The sequence below is a fragment of the Mustela erminea genome, chromosome 8 (genome assembly GCF_009829155.1).
Source record: "Mustela erminea isolate mMusErm1 chromosome 8, mMusErm1.Pri, whole genome shotgun sequence".
Lineage (NCBI taxonomy): Eukaryota > Metazoa > Chordata > Mammalia > Carnivora > Mustelidae > Mustela > Mustela erminea.
This window is the reverse complement of record NC_045621.1, coordinates 69178988-69206031: the sequence shown is the minus strand read 5'-3', so window position 1 is coordinate 69206031 and position 27044 is coordinate 69178988. Positions and strand designations below refer to the sequence as shown.

Here is a 27044-nt window from a genome sequence, read left to right as displayed (position 1 = left end):
ATAGAATATTTAGATTAGGTGGTGAGGAGGTAAACTTCTGTAGGATCCAGTTTGTTATGGTCAGTTTGTTTTGAATGAAGAGCAATGTTAAATCTCCCAGTTTAATTAGTATTATTCATAATATGTGATTTCAGTTCATCTTTAGTTGTATCCAAAAACCAAATCTACTTTTAGGATGAATGTTTTGGTACTCTTGAGATTTGAATAATGACAGTTGTGACCACTCCTTGTAACAAATCACTTTCTTGTTGTTTCTTATTAGTCAAGGATTATTGGGAACTATTACCCTTTTTGGTATTTTAACCTGGGGAAGTGGTGGAGAACAGCTTTTTTTTTTTAAACTTTGGAGTAACTTTAAAGTAGTCTTTTCTTAACCTGAAGGGCAGAGGAAAACTAGTCTCTAAAACTTACAGGGGAAGGGATGAGCCTTAGGAAGGAATACTGTCTGCAGTAATGTATGATGTGTTTCTTTATGGTCATTCTCAGTTTCTTATCTGTGACATTGAAGATTTTATCTGTGAAGTTCTTAAAATGAAGTCCTCTGTGGTGGGAAGCAACAGGGAGATTTTTCCAGATTTTTTTTTATTGTGGTAAAAAGCACATAACATTAAATTTACCATCTTGACATATTTAAGTGTACAGTTCTCTAGTGTTTAAGTATACTCACACTGTTATGCAACAGATGTCTAGAACTTTTCATCTTACAAAACTGAAATTCTGTATCCATTTCCCCTTTGAACTTCCTAGCTCTTAGCAACCACCTTTCTACTTTGTTTCTGTAATTTTGACTACTTTGGATACTTCATATTAGAAGAATCATACAACACTTGTTCTTTTGTGAATGACTTATTTAATTTAGTATATAATGTTCTAAAATTTCATCCATGTTGTAGCATGTAACGGGATTTCCCTCTTTTTTAAGACTGTACAGTATTCCACAATGTTATAAATACACAACATTTTCTTTATCCTACCCAGATTTTAAGTCACATTAATTTGATTTAATCAAACTGGTTAAAGTTACATATTCATATGTTGGGAGGCTAACTTAAGCTGCTATTCCTGGGAACTAACCCTGGTAGAGAACCGATTTTTAGCAGTGTTTGCAGTATGTTTCGCATAATTCTTTATGTCCTGGCTCTATCCATCTTTTAATTATGTGCCTTCTAACTTCTAACTTCTTCAGACTATTAACCTTGTTTTTTTATGTAGAAAGTAATATATATATAATATATAATATAATAATATAATATATATTAAGTGCTTACAAGTAAATTAAAAAAAATTTTTTTATTAACATATAATGTATTATTTGCCCTAGGGGTACAGGACTGTGAATCGTCAGGCTTACACACTTCACAGCACTCACCTTAGCACATACCTTCCCCAAGGTGCATAACCCAGCCACCCTCTCCATACCCCTTTTCCCCTGGCAACCCTTGGTTTGTTTTGTGAGATTAAGAGTCTCTTATGGTTTGTCTCCCTCCCGATCCCATCGTTTCATTTTTTCCTTCCCTACCTCCTAAGCCCCCGACTTTGCCTCTCAAATTCCTCATATCAGGGAGGTCATATGATAATTGTCTTTCTCTTATTGACTTATTTTGCTCCACATAGTATCCTCTAGTTCCATCCATGTCGTTGCAAATGGCGAGATTTCATCTGATGGCTGCATAGTATTCCATTTTATACACACACACACACACACACACACACACACACACACCCCACATCTTCTTTATTCATTCATCTGGGTTTTTTTTAAAAGATTTTATTTATTTGACAGAGATCACAGATAGGCAGAGAAGCAGACAGAGAGAGAGAGAGAGGGGAGGAAGCAGGCTTCCTGCTGAGCAGAAAGCCTGATGTGGGGCTTGATCCCAGGACCCTGGGATCATGACCTGAGCTGAAGGCTGAGGCTTTAACCCACTGAGCCACCCAGGCGCCCCTTTCCCTTCATGTGTTAATGGACATCTAAGTTCTTTCCATAGTTCTGACAAGTAAATCTTAAGTGCTGGTTATTATCATCATCATCTGATAGAACACTGCTCCCTTAACAGAGACTTAAAGTTAATATTTTATTACAGTGTGTTAATTTTAAGTCATGTGACCTTTTTCTTATATATTTGTGGTGTGGCTATAAAATGAGGTCTTCTATAAGGCATATTAGAAAGTTATTTCTAGTAGTTTTTACATCCATGTGTGTATATTCTGTAAAAGGTTTGTATTGTCTAGATTTACTAGGGTGAATAATCCTGTTGTATAATCTCCAATCAGGTAGAAAGGCTTTGAAGATAATTTGGAAACCTGCTATAAAAAAATAGAAGGGAGACTTTAAAAAAGATCAGTTGAGATGAAATTAAAGATGAATTTTAAATAGGGAGAAGGGAGCAGTCATAGAAGACTAACAATCCAAATCTGTTTGTGGGAAAGAGATTGCTTCCTGTACATATATTTTGTTTAAAATAGGTAGCGGAATAAAATTTGGTTTTATAACTATCCCCTAAAGTGTTAACTTCTTTTGATTATGCTAGCGAAGTTGTATTTATAAGAATGCATGTCTATAATTGAAAACTATCTCTTTGAAAGAAAAATAGGAAAAAAAAGACTTGGTAGCTCTGACATGTCCTTAGGAATTTGAATAGTTATGAAAGTGAAAATCTAATTAAAAATAATATATGAGATCTTGTAGGATTATCCTATAATTCTGTTTAGGTGATTTTTTTTTTTAATGGCAGGTGAAACTGATTAAAGGGAAAATGTAAAATAAACTTTAGAATCAAATGAATAATTTCATCAGGGCTTAAAAAATTGAAGGCAGAGAATATGAAAGCCTTTGATAAGACCAACAAAATCCTAATGATATGCTATTGATAAAGGAGAATATCTCATTTTATCAACAGTACTGTAATTCATATTTATCTAGTGTTAGTTATTTAAATTAAATATGCATATTCCAGACTTGATAAGCCAGTTAAGAATGTATCTTAAATATTCTATTAGCTCTATTGATAAAAAATTAGCCAGTTAGTCTTCGGAGGAAGCAGTTAGCGTTTTCTGGTAATATTTTTAATAGAAATTTAGGCATGCCCTGAGTTATTAATGCTTAACTAATATTGATTATACAGATTACTGTTGGTGCCTTCCATTAATTCCACGTCAGCTGTGTTTGTGTTACATATGCTAAGCCTGCTCATTCCCTCTCTTTTTACATGCTTTTAGCACGCTGCTGCATATTGCTGTTTATATATATGCTTGAGTTAGATGGATTTACATATTCTGGTTTTAACTGAGTAACCTTCATAGTGGACTTTAATATCCATGTAAAGAAACCATGGATTGACTAGAGAAAAAAAAAATGGAAGTATCACCGAACAACAAGAAAATGACAGAGTAATCACTTTCTGTCTGGTTTTGATAACATTGAATCTTGCCCTAAATACTTTGTTGTGGCATATTACCTATATTGATCTATTGTAATTTATAATAAATTAGAATTGTTTATCTTCTATTGTATTTGTGTGTTTCACAATATTTTATAATCCGTTAGAGTGTACATGCTTAATTAATATTAGTGGGATACACGTTCACAGCTTTACTAATAGTGCCGTACAGTCAGAAAGATTTGGAGACCACTGGCTACTTTGTCTTCCTAACACACAAAAGCAGCCAAACTCTTTAAAAAACAGTGCTATTTAGTGGTGGCTATGGGAAGTTAGTTTCATCTAAACCCTCGTTATACTTCTGTACCCCAGGAGATTTTGTTTCTGTCACATTCTTTCTCCCATTTTGGTATTTCTGTACTTAAAGTGTATTAACAACATTTTCATCTGTATCATTCTTTCAGTTTTGTGTTTGTCAATAGGGTATGCAAGAAAATTAGTCTGTGTAACCATATCACGTGAGTATGTATCTGTGTCGTGTGTATTTCATCGTTTAAAGTCCCTGTTTTCTCTCTTTTCCTTCAAGTCTGGCCCAGATACATAGGTAAATTTTTTTCATTTCTGTATCCCTTTGTTTTATTAGGGTAGGCCTTGAAAACAACCATAATCATGAGATAGTACTGTCATATACCAGGCCAGATGAAAAGGAAATTTAAGCATTTTGAGGTAGAGAGTAAATATAATTAAAAAATACTGTTTATAAAAGTTCTTAAATGTGTATGCAAATCTGTTCTATATGCATTGCTTAAATTTTTTTGCATTTAAACTTGGCTTTCCTTATGTACCCAAAGTCATATTTAAATAAGCATACTCATTTTTTGTATTGCTAGTGTATATTTTACATGTATTGCCACTAGACATGTGAAATCTGCCTTTGTTGGCTAGTTTAGGAATTTCAGTGACATTTTTATAATGCTTACTTTCCCAACTTAACTCTTGGGAAGTGTTGTATATACTTGTTTCCAATTCACTTTCCCTTTTTTAAAAAAAAAAAAAAAGATTTTATTTATTTGAGAGAGAGAATGAGGGAGAGCACGAGACGGGGAAGGGCAGAGGGAGAAGCAGACCCCCTGCTGAGCAGGGAGCCCAGTGCGGGGCTTGATCCCAGAACTCCAGGATCATGACCTGAGCTGAAGGCTAACTCAACCAACTGAGCGACCCAGGTGCCTCTCATCTTCCATTCTTTTGGATCTACTCTAGGCAGGGCTGTGTCCTAACTTCTTTGCTGCAACAGCTTTTGTCAGGGTCACTTGTGATTACTGTTACTACATTTTTACACCCAAAGTCATTTCTTAGTCTTCATTTTACTTGACTTTTTCAAGCATTGACACCTCTGGTTATGTTATTTCTTGAAATGATTGCATCCCTTGCTTTTGAACACTAGTTTCCTCCTGTCTCACTGGCTGGTTCTTCTTAATCTCTTCTACTTCTTAACTTTGAAGTACCCTAGAGTTTCCTCCTATCTGTACTCTATTCCAGGTCACTCTCAATAACCAAATACATACGCTGATGATGTCCAAATTTAAAATTGTGGGCCATACTTTTACGTGAACTCCAGACCCATCAACTGCCTGAGTAGCATCATCATTTGGTTATTTCTTCAGCACCTCTTAACTTTTGTATTAAAAAATGGGACCCTGATTGGCACTCCTCTCCCACAATTTTTTCTACTTCTAGTCAACCCTATTTCAGTGAATGACACAGTCCTTACTACTTCCTCATTAATGCCTTAGTTTTAAGCCACTATCATTTTTTGCTTTAGTAATTATGTAGTAGCTTCCTAATTTTTTTTTTTAAAAAGATTTTATTTATTTATTTGTCAGAGAGAGTGAGCACAGGCAGACAGAGAGGCAGGCAGAGGCAGAGGGAGAAGCAGGCTCCCTGCCGAGCAAGGAGCCCGACGTGGGACTCGATCCCAGGATGCTGGGATCATGACTCGAGCCGAAGGCAGCCGCCCAACAAACTGAGCCACCCAGGCGTCCCAATAGCTTCCTAATTTAATTAGTCTCTCTACTTCTGCCTTTGCCTCCCAAAAGTTTCTTCAGTGTAGTAGCTAGAGTGATCTTGAATTTATTTTAATAAAAATATAATTTAAAATATATTACCGCTCAACTCTTAATCCCTTGGTGGCTTCCCTCACTCTAAATGAAATGTAAAGTCCTTATAATGGCCTTGTGAGGTAATATACTATATGTAACATCATATATAATCTTAACTCCCCCATATTTTTACCTTTGTGATTTTACCACTTAAACTGTACTTTATTCATAGTCATTTCATTCTAGGCACACAAGCCTCTTTGCTTTTCTCTGAATATACCAAGCATACATCCAACTTGCTTTTCCTTCTACCCAGAATACTTTCCTCCACCTTGATCCTTTGCCTCTAGGCAGTTTTCTCTGACTACTCTAAAACAGCTAGCACCTCACTCCTTCTACTTCCTGCCTCTTTCTACCATTTTTTCCATAACACTATCACCTAAAATACTGTGTATTTGTTCTGTCTTCTTCCAGCTTAAAAAGGAAACTTGATAAAGGTATGAACATTCTTGGTAACTGTTTTATCCTTAGAATCTACAGTAGTAACTGGCACATTGTCATCATTCACATACTTAATGAGTGAATAACATGATATTCTAAATTTCATTTTATGGACTGTTTGGAGCACACTCATTCTTTTTTTTTAATTAAAAAAATTTTTTATTCTCACCATTGCACATAACCTTTCCAAATGTCCATCACCCAGCCACTCCATCCCTCCCATCCCCTTCCCCTCCAGCAATCCTCGGTTTGTTTCCTGAAATTAAAGAGTCTTCTTATGGTTTGTCTCCTTCTCTGGTTTCATCTTGTTTCATTTTTTCCCCTTCCTTCCACTATGATCCTCTCTTGTTTCTCAAGTTCCTCATATCGGTGAGATCATATGATAATTGTCCTTCTCTGATTGACTTATTTTGCTTAGCATAGTACCCTCTAGTTCCATCCACATCATTGTAAATGGCAAGATTCCTTTTTGATGGCTGCATAGTACTCCATTGTGAGTGTGTGTGTGTGTGTGTGCGCGCACGCGCGCACACACACACACACACACTCCATCATCTTTATCCATTCATCTGTTGATTGACATCTAGGCTCTTTCCATAATTTGGCTATTGTGGAGATTGCTGCTATAAACATTGGGGTGCATGTGCCCCTTTGGATCATTATATTTATGTCTTTAGGGTAAATACTCAGTATGGAACACACTCATCCTAAGGGTTTTGTTTTGTTTTAAATTCCTATGTTGGGGGAAGGTGTTAAAATTGATTATATAGGTGCTCAAGATGAAGCCACAACAAAAGAAGTTGACTGATCCAGAATTCCTAAGTAATCTCCTATAGATCACGTTAAAAAATTATTTAGAATGAGGGCTCCTGGGTGGCTCAGTGAGTTAAAGCCTATGCCTTCAGCTCAGGTCATGATCCCAGGGTCCTGGGATCAAGCCCCGCATTGGGCTCTCTGCTCAGCAGGGAGCCTGCTTCTTCCTTCTCTCTCTCTGCCTGCTTCTCTGTCTACTTGTGATCTCTGTCAAATAAATAAATAAATCTTTAAAAAATATTTAGAATAATACTTATGTATAATTGAATATACGTATATTGAGTATGTAAAATCATATGTGTATAAGTTGATGAATTTCCATGAAATGAACACTTAGGAACAATTACCACCCAAATCAAGAGAATACGATACTACCAACAACCCAGCAGTCTCCCTGTACCCAGTCATTACCCCTTTTGAAACGTAGTCAGTCACTATACAATAGTTTTACCTGTTGTTTTGAGCTTTAAATAAATGGAATTTTGAGAGAGAGAGAAAGCATGTGCATGTGAGCCTTTTGTTTAAAATTATATTTGTGACATTCATTTCTGTTGCATATAGGTTGTTAATTTTCATTGTTTTAACATATTTTGTTGTATGAACGAATATATTATTTATTTTCCATTCCAATACTAGGGGATATTGGAATTGTTTCATTTTATGGTGAATTTTAATGTTATGTGTACATTTTTGTTGGAGTAAAATTGCTTGAGAATCAAGAGTATAGATAGATTTAGAAAATATGGTCAAAAGATTTTCCAAAGTTATACTGATTTACACACCCACCAGTAGTGTGGGAGAGTTTCACTTCCACTGCTTTTCTAGCACTTGGCCTGGTCTGTTTTGAATTTTAGCTGTCTCGGTGGTATGTAGGATATCTCGTTGTGATATTTTTTATTTTCCTCATACCTAATAATAATAGGAACAGTTTCATATTTGTGTGGGCCATTTTAATGGATTATTATTTCCCCTTCTTCTGAGTCTTTATAAATTGTTGATTTCTAAGAAAAGTAGGTACCACATGTAGGACATTAATAGAGCACAGTAAAAAATATATTCCTAACATTTACACTAAGATATTGAGGAAAGTGTAACCTTGACCACCTTGTACTGGAGACTTATTTTTAAGGTGTCTGTAATTCACCTGGTATGCAGTTGGCAAAGGGGAATTATTTTAGATTTATTGGATTAATTAATATTATCATTAAGATTCTAAAATACCCCAGATTGTGTATGAGCAAGTGAAGTGATTAACATTTGGTGTAACGGTTCTTGGGCAATTCATCTATTATTTTTAGTGAGCACTTTGTGGTCTTGTCCCCATGAAATGACTCTTAATCTTATAAAAATCTTCTCTTTATGTATTATTTGCAGATAGAAAGAACATAGAAAAGTAGAGGGCAGAGTCTTTCCAGGTAGATTATTACCTATATTGGAAGTTCCTCCTTAGGGAAGGTTTATTCATTTAGTTAGATTGTATTTTCTGAGCACCTTGGAGTGAAGCATTCATTATCTAAAGGGATATATGTATGAGCCAATAAATATAACTCTACATGTATAAGGGAGATGGTATTTGAACTAGCCTTGAAGAATAAATGGAAGTTAGTTAGGGGAGAAAAAAAAAGGAAAGAACTAGAAAACAGTCTAGGCAAGATACACACACACTTAAGAGAGTGACATTGAGAAAGGGCATATATTTTGAAAATGATGAGAATTTTATTGTTTTTAATACTGAAGTTGGAAGAGCTGGTTGAAGCCAGATTGAGAACATTCTTAAATACCAAGTTAATGAGTTTGGTCTTTATACTGTAGAAAGTAGAGAATTAGTATAAGTATGGTTATTAGGGAAGTGATGCCATTAGATTTTTATTTAGGAAGAAAATTCTAGAAATTGTGGAGAAGATGAATTGACAAAAGAGGGAGACCAGAGGCTGGGAATGGACTGACAGGAGTCACCTAGAGTTGATTGAGCAATTAGGTGGCTTGTGATGCTGTAAAACTAAGGGGATGCAACCAGATGTGTTCAATTTATATGTTAAGTTTTATGTGCCTGGGTTGTATTTGGAGTCCGTAGAAAGAAAACTAAACTGTGAATATTCATGTCGATGACACATTGTTTAAATATATTTTGTAGGTTCTAGTAAGAGAATTAGCAAAAGGAGCAGGAATGTGCTATAATACCCTCATCCCCTCAGTCAAGTTGTATTTCATTCTTGCCCTCTCTTATCAGTTGCTTTTTTAATTTTCTTTATGTCTGTAAATCTTTTCTTCTCTCTAGACTCCTTTATCCATTCTTGATATTAATATTTTAATCCTTCTTTACCTGCTGTCTTGTCACAATAATGTAAGACAAGCAGCTTTAAAAACATCTGAGGGGCACCTAGATGGCTCAGTGGGTTAAAGCCTCTGCCTTTGGCTCAGGTCATGATCCTAGGGTCCTGGGATCAAGCCCCGCATAGGGCTCTCTGCTCAGCAGGAGGCCGGCTTCCCTCTTTCTCTCTGCCTGCCTCTCTGCCTACTTGAGACCTCTCTTTGTCAAAAAAATCTTAAAAAAAAAACAACTGATAAAATTCCTCATTTTTATGGACTTCATACTTAAACGCAACTTTGGATATGTGATATTCATATACATGTCTTTTATTTAACTCATAAAGCTAGTGTACTATGCAGTATTTATGCAAGTACTTAACTATTTTGTCATAGTGATGCAAATGGATACCTGATTTTAAAGGAACAGATGCCGGTACTCATTTATTTTGTGTATTTGGAGGAATTTTGTACATAGTCACATTCTTCATCCTTTCACTGAGGAAAGAGAAACCAGTTTTCCCCTAATTTCCAGCTGTCGAAAATCTGTCTGGGTCTGGAGTCTAACACAGTTCATGGCACATAGTAGCTAATTATTTACTGGACGAATGAATGTGCTTTTTATCTTACCTCATGTAATAGAGGAAATTGTGGCTGTGCTCCATCAGTTAAACCTGTAAGTGCTGTGGCTCATCATCCCCTCCTCACATTTTAGGGACTTCAGTCCTCTATGTTCAACCTGTCTGTAATGGATCTTTCTTCATAAGTATTTAAACATGGTCAGGTTTTTCCTGTCTCTAAAAACAAAACACTCCTCCCCTTAACTCTCCTTTTTGGTCCTATTAAGCTACTGCCATGTTTTTGTCTCTGAAATCATACTTCTTGAAAAACTTATCTATACTTACTATTAAACACTTTCTCACTTCTTGCCCATGTTCTTAGTTTAGTTTCTTGATTTATCTGCAGTATTTTATGTTGACTGCTTTCTTCCTTGAAATACATTCTTTCCTTTCTTTGATGTAGCACATTTTCCTGGATACTAATTTCCTTTGCAGGTACTTCCTCTTCTACCTGTTCCTTAAATGTTTGTCTTCCTCATAAGCTACTTTTTTTTCTCATCCTATTAATAGTAGTGAAGTGATCTCCACTGTAGTGGAGTGAATCAAAAGTAGTGGAGTGATCAAAGAAGTGACCTACTTTGGATGGACTCCATCACAGTATCTATACTGAGAAATTTTTTTAAAGATTTTTTTTATTTTAGAGAGAGCAAGTGTGTACAGTGGGGAAAGGGCAGAGAGAGAGGGGGAAAGAGAATCTCCAGCAGACTCCCCACTGAGCGGGGAGCCTGATGCAGGATTGTCTCATGATCCTGAGATCATGACCTGAGCCAAAACTATGAGGACTGAGCCACCCAGTGCCCCTGTACTGGTAATTTCTATATCTCTAGTACTTGCCTCTTTTTTTGAGCTCCAGAGTTGTAGGTCCAACTTCTTTACTTGTATGTCTTATAAACAGTTCAGACTCCATGGACTCATTAATTTTCCTTTACCTCTTCTTGGACCTTCTCCAGTATTCCTGTCTTAGTGAATGGTGCCACTATCCACCCTGTTGCCCAGGCCAGACTCCCCTTTCTTCCTACTTTTCTCCCTGATTCTTAGTTGTGGTTATTCTGATAAACTAGTTTTAAACTGTTTGAGGCATTTTCTTGATTGTTGAGTATATATTCCGTTTTCATTAGTTTAAATTCAGGAATTTCTAGGCACATTTGGTGTTTTTAAGGCTATTTTTGCCCCAATTATTAGTGACTGATACAGATCTAAAATAATAAGTTTTTAAGATTTTTAGTTTACATAAATCAAGATAATCTATAAGAATTTGTTTTACCAAAGATGGTTATATTCAGTATTTGTTCTAAATCCTTTATTTCTTTAAAAAAGTTTTCTGAGATGAAAAAGCTCTAATGGTATCGTATCATTATCAATATAAATAAAGATGATTGGGTCTGCTGAGAAAATGACATAACTTGCTGCCATGTCTGCTCTTCCTTACCATTCCATCCTCATTTCATTTCCCAGTCTGGTTTGTAATAAAACTCCTTGAAAATAGAAACCATCTCTCATATTTCTGTCCCCTCTTCACAGTGATATTATGGCCATTTTAGATATTTTAGTAATGATTGACTTAATTTAAACCGACTCAAATGAATGACCCCTGCTTTTGCATTCACATAGTACCTATAGATAGGGATAATTAATTAATACAGGTTATGAAAAAGAGGTTTAAGGCATTAGAATCTGTTCTAATCTGAATTGACTGTTGGATTTATTGACTAGTTGATTAATTTATTATTGAAGTTTCAGAATTGATTCAGCTTCCTTAAAAAAAGTTACTCGATTTTCTTAATCTTTTAAAAAGCAAGCTTACATGCTGGCTTTATTCCCTTTTTTGGCTGAATTATTTGATATTTAGAATAAAATAGAAATAGTTTTAAAACAATAAGTCACAATAAGGACCAATGGTTATATTCCCACAAACAGGAGTTTTGACTTTTTACATAGTATTCACTTTACCTTTGAGAGGCCCAGATCTCATGGTTTTTGGGCCAGTGGGCTGCTTCTCATCTGTATTTGCTTTTTTCTTTAGATATTAGGATCAAGGAAGAAGAACCTGATCCTGAAGAGTGGCAGCTCAGTGGCGATTCTACATTGAATACCAATGATCTAACACACTTAAGAGTACAGGTGGTAGATGAAGAAGGGGACCAACAACATCAAGAAGGAAAAAGACTTCGGAGGGTAGCTTGCACCTGTCCCAACTGTAAAGAAGGTGGTGGGAGGTATGCACACATGAAACATACCTTTTTTTTTTCTTTAAGTCTGCTAATAACATCACCCTAATTTTTGAAATACTGCATGCTGTATCACTTAATTATGGGAAATTATTCATTACATGATCATTTTGTGTGTATGTTTGTATGAGTGTGGCAGAGTTAGAACAAATATATGATAGAATTATCAGATCTAAATGCCTTTTTAAAAACTTAAGTTATTTAATTTGCCTTGAAAAAAGTAGCAGATGCCATTTAATAGGCTCATATCAGAAATTAGACTGTTTGCAAAACAGCAATGAGATTTGCCTAAATACAGATAAAGTTGATTTTTAGCTTGAGAATAGCAGTTATATAAAAATAAGAAGTTCAGAAATAGTTGATAAGCATAAACATTTTCTAAACATTTTCTGTTTTCAACAGAAATGAATAATAAGCCTAATGATGGAATTTTTTTAAAAAGTGGCACTGTAGTATTTCAATTCAGTGCTTTAAAAAAATGAATGTTAAGACAGAATAACATGATGGGAAAAACTAAAAACAGATCACTGATTATATTAAATGTGGATGGATTAAGCTTAATAATTAAGAACTTGAAACTCAGATCATATCTAAAAAAACAAAATCCAGCTTTAATGTTGATTATAAGGAACATCTCAAATAAATTGGCACAGGAATGTTGAAGATAAAGGCATGGAAAAAGATCTATTAGGCAAATGTTAACAAGAAAACTTGGATAGCACTGTTACTATTAGGCAATGAAGAATTAAGGTAAAAATAGTCAAATGAATAAATAAGGGTAGGCTTCTTAATAATAACAAAGTTTTCACCATAACTTTGAAATATATAGAGCAGAAATTTATAGAATGTTGTAAAGACATGGAGATCAAATCCCTAGTCATAGTGAAAAATCTTGATAATATCTCTCAGAAACCCTGCTTAAATAATACTATTAATTCAGTTAATGAACTTGATCTGTTAGAAATAGCCTTTCTATTTGTCTTTGAGTTGCTATTTGTTGATTTGCACGTTGGCCAGTCCATTCACAGTGATGGTAATAATGACTAATAACTGCTAACTTTGGGAGTTTTAGACAGTATCATAATTGAGGCAGAGAGAGATTAAATGACTTTTAAGAGCAACATGCAAGTGGGCTTTGGACCCAGTGTCTTATTCCAGAACATTAACCACTATACTTATTGCCTCACAAGTGGATTTGCTTCTGCATCTGATCCTTAGGTATATGTATGTATTGGTAATTATTTTAATTGTTTGAAATATTATTTATTCTTTGAAATGTTTTGGTCAGTTTAAATAAGTAAATGTGGAATTTTGATTAGATGATAACTTTTCTGAAATTTACTCTCATATTTACAATAATTTCCAAGATAAATAGTTCATGAAAGTCAAATCTAATTGAGGGTCAGAGTCTGGCCAGTGTTTTACTGTTCATTTTATTAAAAATGAAAATCCTTTAGATTGGTTTTTATTAAACTAAAATATGCTCGTAAAACTTGAGAAACATTGAATTTTATATTAAAAGAATACCAAACTTCTATCCCATATCAAGAAAACCATTATAACATTTTTTTATATATCTTTCACACTTTACGTATCTTTTAAAGTAGAATCATCTTATTCTTTCTGTTTTACATGTCCGCTCTTATTTTGAAAATTTTTGTGACCATATTTCCAAGACTGTATAGAGTCTACATCAATTTTTTAATGGCTCTTCTGTTACTGTATGGATGCATAAGAATTTAACATCTTTTTTGAGAGTTTGTTATTGTCATGCCAATCCTGACACATACATTTTTGCACATTTGCCTGATTACTACATCAGTGTAAGTTGACAGAAATGAAATTGTTGGATCAGAGGGAATTGTCTTTCTATCTGTATCAGCTTACATTCCTTCCCATGGTGTATGAAAGTATCTGCTTTCCCACACCCTTGCCAATAATGGATTTCACATTTTTAAATAACCTTTTAAAGTCTGACAGATGAAAAATAATTCCTCATTATTGTTTCATTTAGTATATTTTTTGTTATGTTGTGAGATTCATTTTTTGGTATGTTATTTTAACATTTAAAAATTTCTTTTGTGAATTATTTGTCTTTTGTTAATCTGTTAACCAACTTGTGTGTTTAACTGTCATATATGCAGTTTTTTTTTTCCTAGTTTTACACTGTCTTTCAACTTTGTCAGTGGTTTGCATAATGCATTGTTAACACAAGTAAAAGAAGAGTTCCATCACTTAAATTTTGCAAACTTTGTTTTATGCACAAAATTTTTAGTTGGTCAGTTTTTATGAAATACCTTATAAGGAGACTTAACTTTTTTCTCCCCTAGAACTTTTGTGAGTTTGTTTTTTTAAAAAACTTACTTATTCTAAGCAATCAAAGTTGAAGTTCTTAAGAAAAAACTATATTATTTCTTAGAGCTCATTTGAACAGACTTCAGCTAGCATACATGACAGGCACAATTGTATCATTGGCAGTTGCAGCTTCTAATTAATAGACGCATAGCATATAGTAAATCTAGCATATTTCAGAGTGTTCTGCAAAGGGGAAATAGCAGTACTTTAAAAATTTTAGAATATTGGCCTTTTCCCCTCAGCCATATTCTTTATATGTATATATACACATATATATGTGTATGTCTAAATATATATATGTGTGTATATATGTATATGTATGTATATATATGTATATACATGTATGTATAAAGTGGCATCTCCAGAGGACAAAAGGTATAAAATATAATTAATATATTTTCTATTTATATTATAAAATATAAAATATTTAAAAATGATATTCGTCTGTTCATTTAACCAGTATTTATTAAGCAGAACCAGCCTTTAGAAACCTTTTACTCTAGTGGGAGAGACAATTTTAATAAAGTAAAGTCAAGTCTAAAGGCATTATTGTTATGTGGGTTTTGTGTGGATTAAACATCAATCCATATTTAAAAAATTTTCTTCTTTGTCAGCATTTCAGTTGGTGTCTCATTTCTCCCATCCCAAGCAAAAGAAAGTATTTGATGTACTTACCTTTTCTTAATTCCCATACTGAGAATTAGCTTTATTTATTCTGCGTCACTCTGTCTTGGCATTGTTAAATTACTGAGAACAAGTTTAGGCAATCAGGAATAGAAACTTAAAATTGTTTTTTCTAGATTATATAGTAGGTTTTAGTGGTCTGATTATGCAAATCAAGAAGAAAACTTACAGCCATATCTGTTATTACCTTTTTATTTGTTGAGAAAATCAGTTCTCTTCCTTTGTATCATATGGCATAAATCCATATCTAGCATATCTAGATTTTCTTGAATAAAATTTCCTTTTTAAATAGAAACTTGGACCCGGGTATTGGGCTTTTCCTTTACATTACATATATTTGTGTGCGTCCCTGTCCCCCATTTTTTTTTTCCTAGATGCCGATCCCATTTTCAATAGTATTTCTGTTTCTTATGATTCAGTTGAAAATAACTTTCCTGGGAGTGTTGGTTCTTCGAGAACCCAGATTCATTACTGTAATTTGTTACAATCTTGTGCTTTGTTAGTGCTCTTAAGCCAAATTTTGCTAAGTTAGTAAAATAGCACTTTTGAGTTTATAAAAGCACATCAATTCACTCAAGTGGTATGCTTAGCATTGAGGCAAGAAGCCATGGGTACAAGAGTGAAGTGAATTGGGTTCTCTGTGAAATTGCTATGGTGAACACAATATGTAAAATCGTTTTGTACACCAATAATCACAAACATTGCTCTTTTTCTTAGGGCTGTTTGGGAATAAATTAAATTTTAAAAGCTAAATTAAATGGAAATACTGGCTTTGGTTAATACTTTGGCAGGTGAGCCAGAAAAACCTGTTTGACTCAACTCAGCTCTTGGAAGAGAGTTGTAGAAATTGGGGGTGGACTGGAGCAGAAACTAGAATTGTGTTAGATTATGACATCCTTGCCCTTAAGACAACAGCATGACTCCTCCTTGTCTTTACTTATGCTATTCCTCTGCCTGGAATGCCTTCCCTCCTTTCTATCTAAATCCTACCCACCTCTTCCACGAAGCCTTCTCTAACTACTGGAGCCCACATTGATGTCTCCCTGTTCAGAACACCTATGGCATCTAACAGCCAGCACTGCACCGTTTAGCACTGTTTGTCCTATGGCAATTTCACATGCTACTGAGTGTGAGTACATTAAAATATAAATGTGGGGAAATATGCATTTTTCCAGTAAAATTTGAAAAACGATAGGTATGATATATAAAGGAGGATTTGCAGGCTTATGGAAAGTTTATAGGCTATACCTAGACTGAGATTGGGGGAGGAGGGGAAGTCGGGGGTCTTAAATGTACCTTTTTTAAATCTCAGAGAAATATTGCAAAGTGTATATGATTTTGACAGTCAGTGAGTCTAAAATGTCATGTTTTATAAACTCATTTATTTTTATTCGGTAAATAGCCTAATTTGTTTTGTTTTGTTTTAGAGCTTGAGTAACGACATTTTCTGTGCTGTTTAATACTTACTTGAATATCAGTTCTGGAATCAAGAAAGTTTTCTTCTTGCTTAGGCCAAAATACTTGTGTTCATTCATCTAATAAGCACATATCCCCCAAACCTTGTTCTTGGTATCAAATACTAAAATGTAACAAATGTCAAGTTTTGCACTGTGGAGAACTGTATTTTTATTCTATCACTGATATGTAATAAGGGGTATCTTTGCATGGTTAATATGGAGGGAATTTTAATTGTAAAGATAATTTTCATTTATATTTATTTCATACAGTGCTAAGGGAGTTGAGATAATAGCTTTGTCTAGATTTTTTCCTTTGATTTTTCCCCAAGTCATTGTATACTCAGGGTGTGGCTATACAAATATATGAATAAATATGCTTAAGTTATGTTAAAGTCTGTTTAGGTGCCTATTGTTTTTTTTATTGTACCTGTGATGAGTTATGCAGTCATTTCGTGGTTTTAATTTAATTTTTAAGTTAGCTGACATCATGGCTTTGAATAGACCATTTAGTTTCTTATATAACTAATTTAATGTGGATTGGGCCTATGCATCAAGTTTGTGAATGGTTCTGACAGAATAATAGCTTTATTTATGAATTCTATATGAAATGTCCTTTTAAATTATGTAATTCTTGAGCATATTTACATTTAGACAGCAATCACATAATTCTGAAGTAAAATTAGTATGTAATACTTACATGTTTGAGACATGTAAGTTTTTATTAAATTGATTTTAAATAGTCTTGGTTTCTGATTGACCTCATGGTGATGTCTTCTATTTGAAATTCAACACAGGAATATATAATATGGTAATGTTTGTTTGGTATGGTAATGTTTATTTGGATATTTTCATATAAAGATATATTATTCTTTGTGTGTTTTTTAGAGGTACCAATCTTGGGAAAAAGAAGCAACACATTTGTCATATACCAGGATGTGGTAAAGTCTATGGGAAGACCTCACATCTGAGAGCTCATCTGCGTTGGCATTCTGGGGAGCGCCCTTTTGTTTGTAACTGGATGTTCTGTGGTAAAAGATTTACTCGAAGTGATGAATTACAGAGGCACAGAAGAACACACACAGGTTACTAACATTTAATTTTAAACAGACAAAAATGGCTACATGCTTATGGCTGCGTACTACCTTGAAGGTTTTTTTAAAAGAGCATACCTTACTGATCTGGATCATTTTTTTTTTTTTTTTAATAAAGATTTTATATATTTATTTAACAGACTGAGATCACAGGCAGGCAGAGAGGCAGGCAGGGAGAGAGGGGGAAGCAGGCTTCCTGCTGAGCAGAGAGCCCGATGTGATGCGGGGCTCAATCCCAGGACCCTGGGATCATGACCTGAGCTGAAGGCAGAGGCTTTAACCCACTGAGCCACCCAGGTGCCCCATGATCTAGATCTTTTAAAATACGATCAGTTACATCCAGTTTTTATCTTCAGCAACACCAATTTAAAAAACAATAATTCCGGGCTCCTGTGTGGCTAATTCTTTAAGCGTCTGCCTTTGTTTGCCTCAGTTCATGATCCCAGGGTTCTGGCACCAAGCCCCACGCCGGGCTCCCTGCTCAGTGTGGAGCCTCCTTTTCCCCCTTCCTCCGCTTGCCACTCCCCTTACTTGTGCGCTCGCTTGCTCTCTCTCTCTCTGTCAAATAAATAAAATCTAAAAGAAAAGAAAAAAACAGTAATTCCAAATAAGCCTACATGGCTTACCTTGTAAAATAACATTTTATTTTATGTGGACTCAGGCTAGCTTTTTCCCCCTTTCTTAGTTCACTTTTTTTTGTTTTGCTTTAACATTGTTGAATGTCTTAAGCCACATTTATGTTATTCTTGTTTATTATGTTAACAATTTAAAGATTTATTTATTTATTTTCGAGAGTAGGAAGGGTCAGAGGGAGACAGAGAGAGGGTCTTAAGCAGACTCCTCTCTGAGCACAGAGCCAGACTTGGGCTCAGTGCAGAGTCAGCTGTAGGGTGGATCTCGTGACCCTGAAGTCATGACCTGACCTGAAACCAAGAGTTGGCCACTTAACTGGCTGCACCACTCAGGCGCCCCTCTGCTTTTACTCAACCTTTCTTAAATTATTCTTTTTCAGTACTACAATAAAGAATAAATCCTTTTTTTTTCTGACAAACTCAATCATTTCACCTTTTCTCGTTTTAATATCTGTGAAGTAAGCAAAAAATATTGCATTGAGGAATAATCAAGGTGTTATTGATGGAAAGACTCTCTTTGATTTGTTTTATACCATATGTGTGGTTATATGAAATGAGCCTAGCGATGACCCAAACTAAACCCCAAGTTAATATATCTTAGAGATAGTTTTCTCCTTCTACCTTGTAATGGTAAAGGGTGTTATCAGTCTATGCTCAACACTGAAGGATTGAAAAATACATACTTACAGTCACTAGAGAGCTTAGAAGGAAGAAGCGTGGTAAAAAGAAAGATAGTATTGGTTTTGAAGTCCCCTAGATCTGGATTCAAATCTAGATTCTCTGTTAGATTAGGCAAATATGCTGTCTCTGACTCCGCTTTCACACCTCCTACATTGTCTTTAAATATATAAAACAACCTGCCAAGTATGTAGTAGTATATATATTACATGTTCTACTTGTTTTATTTTCTGTCTCACTTGTTAGGTAGGTAGATGAGTTTATTAAACTGTTTGAAACTGCAACAAATAATGTAAGAAAGTAGATAAAGTATGCTCAGAGGCAGAGATCATTATTGCTTGGGATAATAAGGCATTGTTGGGCAGTGGGCTGGGATAGTAGACTTTAAGATGGCCTGATAACAGAATTTTCCTCTGTGGAATTTGATCAGCAGGTTATAAAAAGGAATAATGTAAAAGGAAAAGAAGTCTGATCAAATAAATGTGGGAAACACTTGGTTAAACAGGGTCACTACATGTACCTTCGAGGTAGCACCTCTTAGGACCTTTAATTGAACGTTAACAAGACAGGATCTCTAAGTGGGGAGAGATGTAGTATGCGTAGCATTTCCCACCCTCCTCTGATTGTTGTGCCATTTTCCATGGAGCATCTTTCAGGATTGATTCCAAGAGAAACTTTGGGAAATAATTTCGTAGAAGAATAGAATGGTACGTGAATAGAAGAGGTAAAAGACCATTTGCCATAAGTGAAAATGAGATTCTATATAGCACATTTCTATTAATAAGTGGATTGAGCCATATAGAGGGCGTTTTAAGTTAGGCAATAGAGAATTTAAACTATTTATTTATCTGCAAGTTATTACCATACCACTTAGTATAATGGAGTTTTACACCGTAATACAAGTTGGCATTTAAAGATTTGTCTGGCATTGATTTATTGGATTGGAGAGGGAATGACTTAAGGTGTCGTCAGAGCATAGATCAGACGTGAAGTCTGGTGAGGACCTACTTAGGGTGGAGGTGCTAGAACGAGATAGGTTAGAATTTTGAAATAAATTAATTAAGGAAATTGTAAGACTTGTTTATTGAATGATTCCTCTCTGGATTCCCTTTAGATTGGCCTTTTGGTTTCTGTCTTTCAGCAATTCTCTTACATAGTAGGTCTTTGACTTTTTAATTAGACTTTCAGGCTGTTTTTTGTATTTAAAAAATCTATTTTACTCATGCTGGGAAGTATATTTAGGCATCAGGGTCCTAAATTAACTTTATTGTCATGATATGTTAGGCTTGCTCTTGACTAAGTCAAGTCATCTAGCTATCTCCATTATTCCTGGGATTACTCATTCTTAATGGACCTCAAGCTTGTGTTTTTGCTAATCTAGAAGTACTCTGCGTAGTTACTTGAATTCACATTTAAGAGTTGAAGGTTTAGTATCATGGATTTAACATGTTAGTATCTTAAATATAGCTTAAAACAGTATGCTCTTGGAATGTCTGGGTGGCTGCCTTCACCTCAGGTCAGGATCCCAGGTTCTGGGGATCGAGTCCTGCAACCAGCCATCCTTGCTGATTAGGAAGCCTACTTCTCTGTCCGCCTGCTCTGCCTGCCCTGCCCCCTGCTTGCATTCTCTTTCTCTGAAAATTGAATAAAATCTTAAAAACAAGAACAAAACCAAAAAAATAGTCTACTCTTTAAAGAAGTATGGTCGGATGGTCATTTTTTAGCTGTATGGTATCTTGTAACAGATGTTTCAAAACAAACTATTGGCATATTTGAAATATTAAAGTCTAATTGGAGTATCAGTTTATAATGTTTGAAGATTGCTTTTCATTGAAAAGTAAAGATGACAGATTTATTTTGAGGAAAAATAATCTAGGAGAGAAATCTTGAAAAGGCAGCTAACGAAACTAATGCAGTTTTAATTACTCTCCTTCCTGTCCCTAGCTGTCAAGTTAGGTTGGCTTGCTTTCTCAGCAGAGGATCAGTATATTACTGTTGAATTTTAAAAATTGAGTAACAATTTTTTTTTTAACAGGTGAGAAGAAATTTGTTTGTCCAGAATGTTCAAAACGCTTTATGAGAAGTGACCACCTTGCCAAACATATTAAAACACATCAGAATAAAAAAGGTATTCACTCTAGCAGTACAGTGCTGGCATCTGTGGAAGCTGCACGAGATGATACTTTGATTACTGCAGGAGGAACAACACTTATCCTTGCAAATATTCAACAAGGTTCTGTTTCAGGGATAGGAACTGTTAATACTTCCACCACCAGCAATCAAGATATCCTTACCAACACTGAAATACCTTTACAGCTTGTCACAGTTTCTGGAAATGAGACAATGGAGTAAATATTACACAAATACTTATTCATTGTGGTTATTTTTATACAGTAGTGAGAAGAATATTGTTCCTAAGTTCTTAGATATCTTTTTATTGATGTGCAAAAATTTTTGGATTGACAGTAACTTGGTTATACATGACACTGAAATGCCTTACTTTGTATGATATTCCATAGTATATTAAAAATGGTAAAATTGCATGGGTTTTGTAGGTACTTTTGGAATCTAGAAGAAATGAAATTTTACCAAGTTATATAAAGAGAAAATTGAATTTAACAATGCGAATGGTAGTCTAACCAAATGCATCAATCCTGTGTGGTTTAGTGTAAAAATGAGAACATGTTGGTATTTATCTATTGTAAGATAAAAAAAAGTTGGTGGGTGAAAGAAATCATGTTATGATAAAAAAAAATTTTTGTAATTTTCTTGATGACTGGAATTTTTATTATGCATAACTGACAAATCAAGTTTCCAAGCAAATGTTACATAGTGTAGGCTTTACTTAGCTTATCAATTTGTCATTTTGAAGCTAATTATTTTAATTAGGTTAACTATGTACAATATTTTAAGCATTACTCTTGTAAGATTTTGAAAACTACATTTTAACATGGAACTCTAGGGATAGTCACCTTTTAAATCCTGTTGAAAAGCCATGTTTAAGATTTAATTTGCCAAAATAATGTCTTGTTAATATTCTTTCAATAACGAAGTTGGGCAATATAACCAATGTTTAAAAAAAAAAGTTTAAAATGTATAGGTTGAGGCATTTGGGTGGTAAGAAAATGTTACAGTGAATTATCCCTTTTCTTGAATATTGGAGGACCAAAAAAATAAGGTGTATTGCGTCTTAGCAGTGATTTTTTTATCCAATCTTGTTTCCAAAAACCATATGTCTGCCAGGGCCTTAAAAGCCATCATGTAAATTACCAGTAAAGTATAACATATGCAAACATAACAAAATCACTTCCATAGTGACGATACTCCAACCATATGGATATTAGTCATAGAAAACTAGAGGTTTATGATATTTTTTTAAGTCTCTCTCTCTCTCTCTCTTTTTTTTTTTTTGTCTAGGTAGTCAGTCTGCACTTAAATATCAACCATTTTCCTTTTTTGCTTCTTCCCTTTAAATTTATATGTATCCAGTACATTTAATTGAGAAATGTATGTTTTTTATTATGCTGTATTTTCTTTTTATTTTTTAATTATTGTTTATATTTTCAATTATTAAAAAAAATGTACAAAATAAAGTTTCATTGCTGGTCTTGTAAGAGCTATACAATTTTCCTAAATGTATACCTATAACTGCAGCAGTTCACCTATTTCAAAAATTTGGAATTCTGTTCATTTGTTATTCTTAAGACCACCTCAAATTTAAAGGCTACCTTATTGTACGTTTAAAGTGTATTATAACAGTGTGGTAGTTAATAAAACACTATTTTTTTTCTTTTGAGTTTGTTGTATTCCTATGCATTTAAAATATTTGCAGTGGTATGGGGTAAGAAAAATCTGGTTTATTTTCTTCATCTTAGCCTTTTATTCACAGATTCTTGATTTCAAACACTAAAATTATTGTGAGCAGGTATATTTACTTGGAAAGGTAAGAGTAGAGGCACTAGCAAATTACTAATTTTTCACCTGAGAATGATTTAATTATTAAGTAAAACTTTCAAAAAGCATCTTTTAACTCTTAAGTTCACACTGATTCATGTTAGTTGTAATAGTATCATTTTGCAAACCTTGATTTTTGTTTCCCCTTTTAAAGCAGTGCAGAATATTTTGATTTATTAAAAACTTGAATTTACATGACAGTTCTTGAAAATGGTAACATGTTTTGGTAAATCATGGCAAGAACTATTTGAAGGTTATGTTTTGGGTTTGTGTATGTCTAATGATAAAGCAGAGTAAGAGGAAGGGAGAAGTTAACAATAACTGTATCTTAGATATTCTAAAATTAAAAGTCCAGTTACTTTGCACATGTGTACAGTGAGGGTAGAGATTAAGATTTCCATTGTCTGTTTTCCAGGCCCAATCTGACACTGTCAGTAATATCTTTGAATGCATGGGACAGCTCTAGATACACATAAAAACAGGCAAAGTTTTCCTAAATATGAGACTTTAGCTTGTGATGTGCAATAGGAAGTATTACTTGAATTATAGAAACTAATGGAATGTACAATTATTTTGAAGTTACAAGGATTAGAATTTGAATCTTTAAACTCCAGGTAATATTTAGAATTTTTTCATTATTGAGGATGTGTGAAGAAGATTATGTGAAAGGGTTGCTCACTTGAGCAAAATATCCATTAAGTCAGGAGATTAAAAATCTTTTTAGAGTGTGATAGAAGAGATGATTTAAAATAATACTGAAATTTTACGGTATGTTTATAAGAGTGTTTTTGATCCATGAGCTTCCATGCATATTTTATCAGTTCTTAGAGCATGAATACAATGAAGAAAGTAAGTAGTTCCAAAAATTATATAAGTAAGTTTTTGGATTTTAGAGTGCCCACTAGGAATATGTCTGTGAGCTTTGAATCTTTGCCTAAGCAAAAAATCAGTATTCAGCCTCAGCCTAGGTGATTTCAAATATTTCTATTTTTGTAAATAAAAATGCTGAATATATTGATACATTGATTTTTTTCTAATTACAGAATCCTAGTATTGAGTATATTAGTGCAAGGATACACTTTAATAGGTGCTTCATCAGTTGCTTTGCTTTCATGAAGGCTAGAGTGCGTATGCAGTGTACTCACATAAAATTCCTGTTTATCAGAACATACTCATCTAGTAAACTAGATGTCTATACTCTGAATACCTTAAAGAAAGTATCACTTAAGATTTCTGTATCTTGAGACTTGATGACTTTGAGAAGTAATTCAGTTAACCAAAAAGCACATTAAACTTTAAAGGAATACACATACCTATTGCAAAAAGTCAGGTGCCCTGTAAGTGACTGAGCAAAACAGTGGAAAAAATGCTTAAGATATATCAAAGTAGTGAAAATGCTTAAATAGTGAAAATACGTGTATGCATAAATTGAAGGCATGTCAGACATAATTCGTAGAAAATAATGCTTAGCCAATATTGTTTATGATAAAATGCTGGGAACATTGAAAAACATCCACAGGTCTCCCTGCATTCTTGACCTACTAAACTCTGCATTTCTGGGGATGGAGAATATATATGTGTTTTGTAATCACTCGTTAAGTGGCTCTGATAAACACTCCTGAATTAGAATCACTTAAAAAGAGCAAGCATCTTAGTATCTTAATTATTCAGATCCTAATACTACTCTCATGATCCCGAAGTGTTTGTTTTATTAAAAATCTTGTCAATATTTTTTTCAAAATTTGTGATTATTATTACTAATAACATTAGGTTTAAAATATGTAAGTTGATGTGTTGGTTGTGCTACCCTATCAGACAATGTGGTTTTTAGTTTTAATTAAGTTGTTAAGAATTGTTTTCAGTGTAAAAGAACTATTTGTTTCACTAAATAGTATGTTTAAAACTTTTTGTCATAAATGAGTAGTAAGTCTTTTTGTTGTCTGATAATGAGCACAAAACAAGTTGGTTGATATCTTGGGAACAAGATTTGGTATTTTAGTGAAATCACCTCCCCTAGTGTTGGAGACACAAAGATACTGATTTGGTCCTTTGTTTGGACAGATTTGTATATAATCAAATACATTGTGGTAAATATATACTAGCAGCAGATGCAAAGTGCTCTAGAAATGTAGAGGAGGGAAATTCTGCATGGAGAAATCTGGGAAAGTCGGGCAGAGAAATGGCATCTGCAAAGGTACAGTATAGTTTGTTATGGATGGTAGGGGAATTTGTGAGAGTTGGAGGAGGGTGGTCAAATTGCAAAGGAGCTGAGAATTTAATCTTTACCAGTGATTCCTAAAACTTTTCAGAATCCTAGGTCTTAGAAGAATGCACATTAGCTCTCATTCAAATCCAGGTTGTTCAAACACTACATGGGGATGTTTGATCTAAAGTCTGAATCTTGGAACACGGTTGTGCTTATGGAACTGGGGGAGAAAAGGGAATCATCAAGGAGGCTGTGAGAAACCATAGAAGGTGTCACGGCAGTGGTGAACATTCAGTACAATGAAGAGGTTAAGTCAGGTGAAAAGCAAGAAAAGGCTATTGGTTTTGGCAATGTGGAGTTGCCTGCTGATCTTTGTAAGCAGTTGATGAGAGTATTTGGGTAAAAGACTGGTTGAGGGCACAGGAGAAGAGGCTTTGGGGACAAGAAGTATAGCATATTTTGTTAACATTTGGTGGTAAAGACCAGAAGGGGTCAGGAAAGAAAACTGTTCAAGTTTCTCATTATAAAAGTACATTTTTATATAGATAAATATTAAAATAAGACTAAAAATTTAAGTGACCTTGAAGCTGGAGTTGGAATTTTTGAACGGCTATATATGCTGTCTTATATTCTTACCATTTTATCACTATATTTAAAGGCAGTTTTTTGGTGTTAAAAATGCTGAGTGGGAGGTCTGTTTCCTTCAGCCTTTTCCCACTCCCCTTCCTTTCCTTACCTTCTTTTCATGCTCCATAAAAAGGGGATAACTAACAGTGGTATCCCTCATAGGATTGTTGTGAGGATTAAAATGTAAGCATTTAACATAGTGTCTTCTGGCTTATAGCAGCAACTCATTTTTTTTCCTCCTCCACATCTGTTACTAACTGAAGACTTTGTTTTTCTGTAGTAAGGGCTCCAGTGTTTGGGGGTTTCCATTGTTTGACTATGGTTCATGCATTGATTTCCTCCTTCAGAAAGGGGGTTTTTTAAATGAAAAAAAAAAAAAGTGAAAAAACTACAGAATCTAAATTGTTGGTGGACAATGCGTGATGTGATGCGGCAACAGAAAGGGTGGAAATAAGCAAAGAATGAAGCACAGAAAAGTGTCCTCTTAAACTACACCCTGATGTAGAATTCTATCCCTATTTTAACATTTCTTTGCCAAAGAATCTTTGGTTCATTTTGAAAGAATTGAGCATTCAGTGGTTCCAATCTTAAGAAATGCCGCTTATTTCTCCAAGATAAGTCTAAGCCTCCAGTAGACAACAGAAATAAAGGAAATGTTACAGTAGATAACCTTTGGGATATCTGCCCAACTTTTGTGCCATTTTCTGAGGATTACTTCCGCTACCTTCAGGAAAGAGCTATTCAGAGGATTGGACAAGGGTTGGAAATCTGGTCAAATGTGAGCCAAATAGGTGATTTCTTCTGAGAATTTGGAATTAGAAAACGATGTCCTGGGAAGCTGCATTTGGAACATGGATAAAGCAAAGATGAGAGACCATACAACTAGAAGGAAAAGATGATCAGAACAGCTTCCTTGATTGCGGATCACTTAACGTTTTTGATTCAATGTTTTGTGTCTGTCTGCATTGCCTGCTCCTGGGTTCCATAAGTTACCCTTAAAACCTTACAGGGAGCCTCCCCCACTTCCACTCTTAGTCCTTAAGTTTGGGAGACAATTACTTGCTACAAAATGCCAACTAAAACATCTATCTAACAGCGATATCTATCGCTATCTAAACAGCGATACAATTCCTTCTTGCATAAAATACAGTGGTCTGAAATAGTTGATGACTTGGTCCTGTATAAATACCACAAAAAATGATCGTAGTGCCAGATGAGTCAGGTTTCAATGAGGGAGAACTTAGTTCAGAGCCTGAGTAAGTCAGAAGGGGTGAGCCTTGAAGGGACAGTAAAATGGACCCAAGGGGACTGATGAAAAGGCCTGAAAGTCCACCTGCAGTCTGAGAACTCTTCTATGAAAGGGCTGTGTACTGGGGGCTAAGGGATACTGGTTTTCTTGCCAATGCCAGCTT

At 34.5% G+C, this 27044-nt stretch overlaps 1 protein-coding gene across 1 annotated transcript in view; it reads left to right on the top strand.

The window, feature by feature from the left end:
• Positions 1–22641, top strand: part of SP3 (Sp3 transcription factor) — a 57400-nt gene extending 34759 nt beyond the window's left edge. Inside the window, 3 exon segments of the mRNA XM_032355976.1 lie at positions 11744–11936; positions 17330–17526; positions 20881–22641. Coding sequence (XP_032211867.1) covers positions 11744–11936; positions 17330–17526; positions 20881–21197 — 707 coding nt within the window. The 3' untranslated portion in view covers positions 21198–22641.
• The last annotated feature ends 4403 nt before the right edge of the window (positions 22642–27044 follow it).